General features: G+C 38.8%; 1 protein-coding gene across 2 annotated transcripts in view; it reads left to right on the forward strand.

The window, feature by feature from the left end:
* The window catches only part of LOC138046040 (NLR family CARD domain-containing protein 3-like), a 42,648-nt gene that overhangs the window by 1,095 nt on the left and 29,053 nt on the right, over positions 1-12,500 (forward strand). Inside the window, exons 2-5 of one of the 2 annotated variants that reach the window (XM_068892729.1) lie at positions 4,820-4,984; positions 7,532-8,194; positions 8,829-9,017; positions 11,332-11,400. In XM_068892729.1, the coding sequence (XP_068748830.1) occupies positions 4,978-4,984; positions 7,532-8,194; positions 8,829-9,017; positions 11,332-11,400 (928 nt within the window). In that variant the 5' untranslated portion in view covers positions 4,820-4,977. The remainder of the gene's footprint in view (positions 1-4,819; positions 4,985-7,531; positions 8,195-8,828; positions 9,018-11,331; positions 11,401-12,500) is intronic. The other variant, XM_068892734.1, reaches the window with a different exon arrangement.

Genomic DNA, 12,500 nt, shown 5'->3' on the forward strand with positions numbered 1-12,500 from the left:
ATGCCGTGCTCAAACAAAATCGCTTAATAATAAAATGCTTTTAATCCACTCGAGTGGAAAAGAGAGGCTATAATCAACAGAAATGTTAGCAGTAGTATTTACAAGCCAGCTGTACAAGGCCATAGATGAATGCAAGGCTACTACTGCCCTGTTTTTAGACCTTAGCAAGGCATTTGTAAGCATACGTCGTGAAACATTGAAGAAATGTTGTTGTCCGAGGCATCTCTGAGAATAGGCTCAAATGGTTTGCTGGTTAGTAGACTGGAAGAGTACAACATATCAAGACTAAGTCTTCATTGTCTGATTTTCTGGTAATCAAGCATGGCATTCCACAAAGTCCATTATTCAATCTCTATTTCAATGAGCTACTGCATGTTTGTGCTCACTGCAGGATTCAAAGTTATAATTTTATATGTCTTTTTCTAACAAGAACATAGACAGTGTCATGGTAACCTGCGATCAGGCCCATTTTTAGCTTCGCCCATATGTTCTCTTATGTCGTCGCTCGCTAAAATTGGGCCTGACCAAAAGTCTCTCAAGAATTCCGGACGGTCGGCAAAATTTTGGCCGACCAAACTCGTGATCTGATGGGCTGTTGAAACGCCGGAAGTAAAAAGGCCATCATGATTGCGCGGAGCTCTCGCGAAGTTCTCGAGACTAATCCGCCATAAGTGTACGAAAAAATTTGCTCCCTTTTGCTCTTACAATGCCGTGGACGGTGCAACTTGATTTTATTTGTATAAATGGAGATATGCCATCTAAAACATCTCATAATTTGTCCAGAATCGGGTTTGAATCTCTGGAACGAGTGAAATTAGCGATTCCCTTGTCGAGCTCTGTGGCCATGGGGTTGAAAGTACTTTGGCACAAACTTCCCTGATGTTTTGAAAGCTAAATAGCTGGTTCTTTCAAATGGCAATGAAAGCCGATGCATATTGGTTTCCTGGATGAGACAGGGGACATACATGTATATATCAACAGGAGGAGATGCTGATAAAATGGCAAGTTACACGAATGCATGTTTTGAATATCTGTGTATCAAACGGCTTTATTTATTTACTGTACATGACATGGTTTGTTTGCACACTTCATAATATTTCCAGTTGATTTAACTTAAAACTCCCATTCCAGAAACTAAACTGGCATGTTTCCAGAGAGATCAATTGTACAACAATAAAAGAAACTTTGCGAGTCCATCTTACTGTTTGTACTCCATCAAAAAATTAACAGCCAAACTTATCATGATTTTACTGCGCGCAATTCTAGAAATACACTGCAACTGAAGATATTACCCGAAAAAATCACCAAAGAAACCTTCATGGGCAAACACGTTAAAGGAATAATGTATTTCCAAACCGTCCAACGACAAAATGCTAGGTTATCTCAATTACAAATTAAGATGTTAAGCTTAAAAGATTGCATATTCACCGGCCTTTGCCGCAATTTACATGTAGTCGTCGAAAACATTCCCCATGCTTTAAATGTGTTTTTCTCAAATAAAGCCAACGGTAACTTTCGAATTCGTTTATAATATTCCTCCCACGGTAATTAACTCTGGTCAAAACAAAACAGCGTGAATCTGCCGTCCACGCGTGTATTGGTGTAATGGAAGTAAATTTGATTGGCCGATGAAGGACATGTCAATCAATCAAAAAAAGTGGGTGGAAGGAATCTCGAAGAGGAATTTGGTCAGGCTCTATTTTTCGTTTCGCCAACTGCACATTACGTATCACGCGAAACTAAAATAGAGCCTGATCGCAGGTTAGTGTCATGGAAAACCTCAAGAACAACCAAATGCACGTTGCCTCATGGTGCTGTACAAGTTGGCTACTTATCAACCCTGGCGAACAGAGGTTTCATTAGAAGCCGGCAACTGGCAAATTCTGCCGGCTACTCCATAACTTATCACCGCCTACTTTTACGATAAATTACACTTGTTTCACTTCGATCCATTTTTATTTATTTTAATTCAATAAAACAACTACGATATCAAGGAACCTCTTGCTGTATGTTTTGCTCCTTTTTGGACATTGGATATTTTTATGAATTCCTAGTTATTTGCACTTGCCTTAGCCATGCATATGCACTCTGTAGTGCGATTATTTGGATGAATAGAGGAGAAAGACTGGTGCCAAATGATGCCTCAATCACATTCACTATGCCCTTTCGGTTTTCCATGTGCTGTTTATTAAAAATTGAAGACACAACAAGAAAGCGGGCAGCTGGAGGCGATATTTTGTCGTATTTCAACAAGAGATCGAGGATGCAACAAAAAGTGTCTTCTAACTTGGGCATGAGCAGCTACATGTTGTTGCTGGAAATTCCATTTCCGAGCTCCTAGATTTCAAAATCCCCTGCCCCCCTTGGGAAAAGGGGCGTCACTGCCCCTTTCTTGCCACTGCCGCCCACTTCACAAAATCAGCTGCTTACTAAAAAACTTATTGAAACCCCTGGGCGAAACGAGATTCTGTGTCTTTGGATTACTTCACAGATGCTTAAACAAAAATTAAACTGTCATACCATCCATCATGTCCATATAAAATCAGCTTACCATTGTGGATACAGTTGATGAGGTGCACAGTGACCATGTACACTATAGGTGGATAAAATAAATTTTTAAAAATCTTTTAGGGCTTTGTAAGCCTGATGGTAATGTTTACCAAAATCAGAGAATTAATTTCAAAGACTGTGCAAACAGTGCTACAAGTTTAAACAAGCTTTTTTATTACAAACAATGAAACGAAAAATTCCATAATAAGCGAAAATTTAGACTTAATGCATAACAGAAGCACTTCAAAAAGTGTAGTTCAAATACTTGCTAGCAAAGATCTATCTAGGCCATCAAAACATGTTCAAGGTGTTTATTTAAAGAATATCTGACGGCACATCTCGACCAAGTGTCTGTTTGTAAGAGTAACTTGCAAGCAGTGGACAGCTTCTTTTTGTCAAAGGCTGTGGATGTAACGCTGGCAGCCATATTGCCTACACTGTAGAAGAAACTTGTGTTTGGGTCATATCTGTAGCTACCTAGAAGAAACAAAACAGTAAAGTTTCATGGGCATACCCACTGCAATCCACAAGGGAAGTTTCACAGAAATCGACCTTGTCAAACTACCTTGAAAGAAGAATGCTAAAGAATTTGGAAAAGAAATGTGAGTGATTAACCTTTACACTGGACAGACTGGTCTGGCATTAACCCTTTCACCCCTAAACCGGCCATACTTACATGTAGTATTTCACTCTGTCTAACGCCAGACGATTACTCGTCAATGGGAAACCCCCAGGAGTGTATAGGTTAATCACTCACTGCTGTTTTAAACCATTCATCCCTGGAGCAGCCCCTTTTGATGAGTAAAATGTCTCATTCTCAGAATTGAAAGGGTTAAGGGATACATAGTTTTTGAGTGGTCTTTGATGTTGTTAACCCATTCATCCCTGAAACGGCCCCCATTGGCGAGTAAAATCATCTAGCATATAACCTATAAGCCTCTGACTGTAAGGATTGATGGATGGATGGATGGATGGATGGCTGTGGGTCTTGCAACAACCTAGATGCTAGTGTAATTGTATAAATAATAATTATAACATCCTTATAAGATAGTTATCTTTACAGGAACTGTGATTCGGAAGGTCTTTGATAATTTCAACACAGTACATCAATATGGGTGATTTATAATTGAATAGACTCTGTACAGTATTATATTTTATGACAAAGTGAGATATGTTTTGTGCTTACAACTAAACAAAAAGAATAATTTAAAGTAAACTCATCATATGCTAGCCCACACTTTTTACTTAACACAAGAACACATAATTCTGAAATGATGTTGTTGTTGTGATAATTTAGCCAAACATCTCCATCGAATGAAAGAAGAAACTCCTCTGGGCAAAATAAATAGTGAACACCTGACCGCCAAATTAATGCATTAAGTGGTACATGTATTTTTCTATGCTATTCTACATGTACATGTAGGCTTAAATTTGGTTAAATTGATTTCTAAGCTAAGTTATGTTCAAGACCTTGTTGGCCAGTAAGCATTTAATTTAGTGGCATTGGTGCAGGGAACCCCCTTTGGGTTGGCAGGGCTGTGGAATTCCCTTCACCTTGTGTATCGAAAATTAAATTACTTGCTTTGCTCGTCGCGTTTGTACCTATCGTTTTATGTATTTCTTTATTCCCTCCCTATCCCTCCCTTGGGTAAAGCTCAGGGCTTGTAGGGTTAACTTTTCCACTGGTTGGCAGTGTGACAGTGCCTGGGTGGATACCACTCTCAGGATTGTCATGGTTACTTGCTGCTCTCGGCTGCAGCTCATGGCTGGCTTTACGGGCCTCTCAGGCACCTCCCCCATGCTCATCTGTTGATGAGTTCAATTGCAATTTTCTTGCACACTGCTTTATTACATGTATGTGAGCCATCAGGCCATCTACAGTGTAAGACCTCGGCAACTGCAAGACAATTAAGCCCTTTCCAAGGTTAGCTTTTCTCATTTGCATTACAAAGTAATCTAACGTGGATGCGAGGCAATTTCGGGTGAAAACTACAAAAAATTTAATAGCCCGAAATTGCCTCACATACATGCTAGATTATATTGTAATGCAAATGAGAAAAACTAACCGTGAAAAGGGCTATTAAAACCATAATTATGTCCTGTATGAAGTGTATGCACGTATGTATAACAAAGAATTTACATGAAGTATCTGAAATTTAAACAGCAAGGTTGGGATGATTAATATTGTGGAAGATCATTGTAGTGAAAAAGTTTGATATAATCACGAGGTACCAAGTTCTATTTTCCTTTTTCACCTCTTGAAATTTAGGGACAGAGACAAGACAAGTCATGGATGCTTGAATGGTGGCTTTGGGATATATTACATGACAACATGATGATCATCAAAAGACTTGACGAGATGGTGATCGTTAATAGAATTTTTCAAAGCAAGGGAAGTTACGTGATGATGATGGTGTAAAGGTCAGCATGGAAGGTAAAGTGCATTAAACACAAAATATTGTGAGAGACTTTAGAGTTAAAATTAACTCTTTGATCAGAATGAAGTTTTATCCTTTTGGAGATGTAGTTTATAGGTAGTGGGAGTGGTTAATTAGCACATCTCGGTTTCGAACTCAAACTTGAAGTGGAATGTTATCATTCCTTTTAGAGAATGTTCATTTTGGTTTTTGTTAACAAATAATTTTACTAGTGCAAACATGCATGCCAGGGACGTGCAGTCAAATACTGGTAATCAAATTGGAACAAAAGTGAAATAGATGGAGCTGAGCTAATAGGACGATCCATACAAGTTAATAACTGTGATACCATTGGTTTTGCGTTCTCATTAGTTGTGAAATAATCCTGAGTTACTGAAAACCAAAGCTGCTGCCACATTAATTTCAAGGATAAGAATCAAAGGATTTGAAAAGTAAAGGAATGACTGAGCAAAAATGCTTCAAATTTAAATCACTCCACAATGTAATTAGTGCCATTTTGTAAAACAGGATAAAGGGTGCTTTTGTTGTGGTTTAATGTCTTTCAGCTTGTTTAAATGTTTAAAACTAGCCAAAAAGTTTTAAACTGGGTTGAATTTTTCAAACCAGTTAATAGTCATCAAACCACTGTTTGTAATCATGTGAAGTTTGAAGAGTATGCGTGAAAGAAGCTTGTAACTTGTGATTATTTAAAGGGCATTCAAGGTGTTCTAATCGAGAAAGGCACTTTTTTCGATCTTATAACATTGTATTTTCTCTGTGATTTAAAGATGTTGTCTTTTGATTTGCATTGCATCAGCTGTAAATGTACATGTACTTGTAGTGGGGGCACTTGTTAAGTTAAGGTATTAATCAGGGTCCGAAATTAACTTTTTCATATGGCCGCCAACTGGCGACTAGATAAAAATTTTCAGTCGCCAGATGGCAAATTGTGGTCGCCAAGACTTTTGGCCTGAAAATGCATGTTTAAAATTTTTTCTTTGGATACCAGAAAGCAACGACCGTGCGGTCTTGCGTATGTGTCAAGCATTATTTTTCGCTTTCGAAAGCGGACATTTTGGAGAGAAAATGTAACCGACCTCGAATGTAATAAAGAAAGCCATCTGCCCCTTTGTTAAAAATTTCAGCCACGGAAACACCAGTCACGTTCTGTCGCATACGAGCCGCCATGTTGTTATCGTGCTACATTCCTCGCCGGTAACCAGTCCCTGAAATCTCTTTACTGAGTCGTAGTTTTTTCACCCGCAATACGTATTTTATGAGAAACCACAAAAAAAAAAAAAAAAACGCAGAGGCTTGCGATGTTGTGGACTGGGTAGTTAACGCGAAACTCCTTCATTTTTATTTCAAAAACATCGGCAGGATACAAAGTAAGACACTTGTTGGCAAACGGCTCTGAAATTAACACTAGGTCGCCCGCTGGCGACCAGTTGTGAAATTCTGGTCGCCAGTTCTCAAGTTTTAGTCGCATTGGCGACCAGGAAGGGGCAATTTCGAACCCTGTTAATTAAGGGAAGTAGATGGAGAGGTATAGGCAGAAGAGCAGGAAGTACTGAAAGGGAAGGGAGATGTGGATCGAAGAAAGAGACAGGCCACTTGCTACGAAAACCACCAATCATTCTGTGAAATGGGCCCAAATTACCGAGTCACTGCCCCGCCCACTTTTGTTAAACATTTTGATAAAATTTCTTTCCCACAGGCTGAAGGTGTGCTATAATGACCGCAAAATTTACATTGTATCTCTTTTTTCTTTGGTAATCACAGAAAAATGTCCCACAAAGAAAACTATTCTGATAATGTCTTGTTTAATCTTCATTCTCAAGCCTCCTCTGAGAGCTTTTCCACGATTATGGAGCCTTCCATATGCACTCAGTTCTGTCAATACCTCTTAAGAATTTGAACTATTTACAAGCGAAAGTGCATGGAGCAGAGACACGTAAATTCCCACCTATTCCACAGATCAGTGGTTTTCGTAGTACCAGGGTAACTTCCTCCCCCCTCCCTCTTTAAAGCCATACCCCTATTTTTCAAGGAAGACCCCAGGGAAGTGGGGAATTCCTTTTTTAGATAGTTGATAAACAAACCACTCAAAAGACTAAAATATTAACTCTCAAAACAATAAACTGAAATATTTGAACAATCTTGAGAAACCAAAACCCAGATAAAATAATGATTATATTAGTTTTAATCATGACACTTGATTTCAACAAAAGGACAGCAGTCTCATCCAGCAGTCAGTGTTTCAGCCTGCTTCTCTTCTATTTTTTACATGTATTTAAACATGCACATACAAAATGACACACATGAAGCAAAACAAATTAAGTTTGTTGCACATCCACTCCAGTATGCAACAGTGCCTTTGCTAAATTTTCAAGCGAAGGTTGTCGAATGTAATTATAATGTACTTGAATATTAGATCTTAATTCTTAGCAAGAATAATTACATGTATGTCGTCACTTACTTTGCTCCAAATTTGTTCATAGCAAATATAGAATCTAATAGATGATAAATGATTTTGCTTTGTTTTGTAAATCTTACATCTGTAGGTGGAAAGAAAGGGAAACTTTGTTTGCCTGTCCTGGAAAACTGTTATGGCATGCCCCCACAGCTCAAAGTCAAGCCACCAAAACTGAGTGGTCTTCAAAGGGTCAGCAAACCCTGGGGAAGTGTTGATCTGCCAATTGATATTTTGCTACTGACAGTGGAGGATTGTGAGTTCTTGAGTTGTTACTCGTTTCTGGGGCAACCTGTCAAAAGTTACAACATGGAAGTTGGTACAATATATTTTGGATACATTGGTACTGATCAAAATCAGCTAAAGGTTGCATTAAAGACATGTGCTAAAGGTTCTGTAGTCCCAGGGGGATCTTCAGCAGCAGTAAAAAATGCAGTCAGGGTCTTGAGGCCAAAGGCTGTATTTTTGGTGGGAACTTGCCGCGGTTTAACCTCAGATAAAGTCAAACTAGGCGATGTAGTTGTATCTGCCAAGTTGACAACACCAGCTGGATTCAAAATTCCTGTGAGTTCTCATCTTGGTGATCTTGTTAGAGATGCACCCTTTGGGTGGGTTGCTCCTTTGGAAAATCCAGATGAATTGGAAGTTAAAGTACATTGTGATGGTGATATTTTGAGCCAGGCAGAGTGGTGTAAAGTTGCTGATCTTCAAAAACAATATCCAGAATCAATTGCTGTAGAGACAGAAGGGGAAGGTAATTATTGTTTTAATAACGAATGGAAATAAACCCTTAACTGATTTGTATTAAGATAAATCCATGAAAAATTATTAAATTCTTTTACCTCTCTAATCTATCTGTGAATGAAAGGTTAAATAGCTTTCCAAGGGAATAATATTATTAAGCTATGTATTTGCTGAATGTTTTTTCCATGTAATGAAGGTTCATAGAAAGGTGATATCCAAGATTATTTTAGTGTGTTAATGAGGCAGCTTCCATTGAAGTGCATTATCTCCAAGGTTGAAGGTTTCATTTTACTATGTTTTGTTAATCAACACGTAATACAAATTATACCGTGTTTTTAGAATGGAAGAAATTGTCACTTTAAGGAATATTTCTAAAACCCTGGTACATGTAGTTGTAGATATACATAATTTATGAGAAGAACAGAATGGCTGTTACACTGTAAGTGCAAGTTAACTGTTCCAACTATATTATCTTAAAAGAAATCAAAGCCAGAAAGTTTTTACATTTGGTCTCTCTGTTCACTTCTGATGAACATGAAGCTGCTGTTCCAAGGATTGACTAGGAGGTATGAAGCAACAGAGAGTTGCTGGAAGACCTTTCCCTTAAACCTCTGAATGTTAACTCCCTTTGTCCTTACCTTCAGGTGTTTTTGCTGCAGCCTATGATGAAAAAGTTGAGTGGGTAATAGTAAAAAGTGTGGCAAGTTTTGTTAATCAAACCCAGCCATCAAGTAGTGAGTGGATGTCTTTTGCAAGCACCATGGCAGCATCTGTTGTAGCAAAAATGATCAGTGACCCTGCTGTTTTCAAAGATTGGCCACACTGTAACCAAGGTAAACTTCATGAACGGGAAATCGTACTCCACAATAGAGTTGTACCTGAAGTATCCTGACCTCTGCTATCTAGTCCTCTCCCATTTTTGAATTTTTTACTCAAGCCATCCAGTCTTTTTATTAATCTTAATTAGCTACATGGAAATACAATGTAGAGGGATGAGATTTTGCTTTAGAGGCATTAAAAATTGCAAACTCCAAGTAAAATTGATGTACATGTATCTGTTGCAGGTCATTTTGTTCCTTAGGTTGATTTGCAACCAAACTAGGTAATTATTTTTGTTTCAACCTAGGTTAATTATTATGAACTGTCTAAAAAAGGGTTTCCCTATTTTTTTGGGGATGTAGGGTAATTAAAAAAAATGGGGCCTGGATTTTCAGGGGGAATAAAAAAGAAAACACCTTTCTTCACCTTTCCCTTGCCTTCCGTTCTTCGTCCACCCAGCGTCTCTCACTCTCCTCCCCCCTTACTGTCCTTGCTTACTAACAACGGACTGTGCCTCTTACCTTAAACTTTCATAACATTCGATGCTGCTCCAAGGATTCGAACCCTTACACCATAGGACATCTGAGATTACTTCTCTTCTGTATTAACCGCTAAGCCATCGATATTAGCAACTCAAGTCGTTAAGCTATTTCCAAGCCTTCACGACGACCACCATTTCGCACATGTGTAAATGATATAAAGTGAGACTTAGAAAAATTAATAGTCAAATATTGTACAAAGTTTATCTACGTCGCTATGCAAAATACACCAGGAACAAGGCATCATTTCTAGTCATGATAACGAATCGATATTCCCCGCAAAGATGGTGGCACGGGCAAGTAGAACAACAAAGATAACCTTTGCAGTTTAATCAAAGTAAAGAATTCGTCTCCGAACCACTGGTGTCATCATTTTGGAGAAACCGCTTGTAAAAAAAAAACATAACCATTCACAGAATAATTGGCAAAATGCTGTATGAAGTGGTTTTCGGAATCTCTCCGAGAAAAGAAATTAAAAAGCCACAAATGAGTGGACAAGTCACAGCTACATCACATGCAGAGCAGGAAAATAGTGAATAATTTGAAAAAGTGGCAGGATGAGCCTGACATTATAATAAATTATTAAAGGAGAGCGGTGTCTGACACTTGCCAACTGCAGACCGCGGACTGCAGACTAACCCTGAATCACAGTTATTGAAAGCTATAACCGCTCAAAAAGGGGTCCTGAGGCATAAAATACTGTTTGAAATGGGTGTTTAGCTTAAATACTTCTTACCAGCGCTATTTGCGAGCAGCCAGCAGTCTGCCTTTTGCAGTTACCATACACCAGAAAGGGAAGAAGAAAAAGAAGAAGTTCGAACTTCAGGATTTTGTGGTGCTGAAAATTAATAAAATGGAGAAGGAAACGCCCCTTCATGCAATTGTGCTACTTGCTCAAATTGAAGAACTTGAAGGGGACTGTGCCAAAATAATCACAAAATTTGGATTTATCACTACAAGCAGACTCAGCAAAATTGAAAAAAAGGAACATATTTTATTTCATAATTCAAAAGAAATAACACTTAATACAAGAGCCTACAAAATGGCTTCTAATCAGTAGATTATGAAACCCTTTTTCCTGACTTTTCAGTTTTGTTTTTACTTGCCTTTGATTATTAGTACTAATTCAAAGGAAGCAAAAGATAGAGGAAACAACTAAGCAAATTAAAAATCAACAAGACATCATGTATGTTTCAGTTCTTTTATTCCTTGGATGATAATTCAATATTGTTGCCCTCTGCCATCCTAAGGAGATTCATCAATGAACAATGACCTAAAAAGCTCTGAGAAAGAAAAGTAGAATCGGTTATCATGCACTGTACATGTATGCCTAACCCCAATCTTAATGCTAACCATTTACAATCAGTGCCTAGACTAACAACAACCATTAGGGTTTTATAAAATACTCATGAAAAAAGCTGCACTAACTTCATCCCCTTTCCCCTAGGACCAATTTACTAGCCAATATATTACATGTACTTACTAGTAATTGATGGGTTTTGTTGATGTTTCCTACTATCAATTTCAACCTAGTTTAAAATAAAATGACCTAGGTTGAAACAAAATGACCTAGTTTGGTTGCAATTAACCTAAGGAACAAAATGACCTGCAACATATCTACCTTGAAAAGAGGAAGAAACATTGGGGCTTACACCCAGCTTTGTTGTGATTGTGATTGGCTTCTAGACAACTGTCTGGTCCTATGGTCAGGTTTTGGAGACTGGCACTGTGACCACACCACCGTGTTAGAGATTTCTGTGGCTGACGTTCATGAAGTGTTTTTCTTTAGGTGCAAGCAACGTGGAAGTTGAGCTGGCAAATGCACAGAAAAGAAAACGAAAGAAAAGCCAACACGAAGGTTAGTTCAAATCAAATCACTTTATTAACACTAAAATTAAGCAATTTGGCATATGTGATAACACACACTCTTGGTTAATTGAGCCCTACGTGGAAAACCACATGCAGAGATGCTCAGTTAATGGGTCGCTCTTCAGGAGCTGCTCATTAAGCTGTGGTGCTCCTCAAGGCACTATCTTAGGACCGCTGTTATTTTTACGTTATATTAATGATTTTCTGAGGAGCAAGGGTGGCACACTCGGTTAGTGCGCGGCCTTGGTGCAAGATGTCCCAAGATCTCACATCCTAGTTTCGACTTTTCCTTTCAGTGTAGCTTAAGTAGCTTTAAATACATGTACCCTTAAAATGGAGCACTGATGGAAAGAGGGGGGTGAAATGAGTACGCCGTCGGCTTCCTGGGAGAATACCCTCTAGAGGGTAAAGGAATTACTGACGTTAAATAAGTTGTACCTTTACCTTTACCAAATTGCCTTTCAAATTGTCAATCAAGGATGTAAGGTAAAGGTAAAGTCTCTGTTACGAGCCTAGGAAGGCCCATCAGGCCGGCGCTTATCTCCGGTTTCCGTAGTATGAAGCGACTAAGAGTATTTATACTCCCCCCTGGATGGGATGCTAGTCCATCGCAGGGTTACCCCCAGCATTACACCGGTACCCATTTATACACCTGGGTGGAGAGAGGCACCGTGAGAGTAAAGTGTCTTGCCCAAGAACACAACACAATGTCCCCGGCCAGGCCCAGAAACCGGACCACTCGATCCGGAGTCGAGCGCACAATCAAGGATGTATGCCAATGATACTCACCTAACCTACGTCAGTTTTCGTTCTGACAATATCCAATCTTGTCTAAACGATGATTTAGTAAATGTTAGCAATTGGCTGAAAGCAAATAAACTCACGCTTAATAAGACAAAAGCTGGATTTATGCTTCTTGGATCAAGACAAAGACTGTGTACTTTAACAGTTCCTACTAAAGCTTCGATCAGTGGTACTCCTATTGAGCAAGTTACTACTGCTATATCACTAGGAGTGCTTATCGATGATAAGCTTACTTACTGAACTCAAAAGGGTTCTCGCTGAAGGTGAAAGGAATGGTTTATTGGA

This window comes from Montipora capricornis, chromosome 1 (genome assembly GCF_036669925.1).
Source record: "Montipora capricornis isolate CH-2021 chromosome 1, ASM3666992v2, whole genome shotgun sequence".
NCBI lineage: Eukaryota > Metazoa > Cnidaria > Anthozoa > Scleractinia > Acroporidae > Montipora > Montipora capricornis.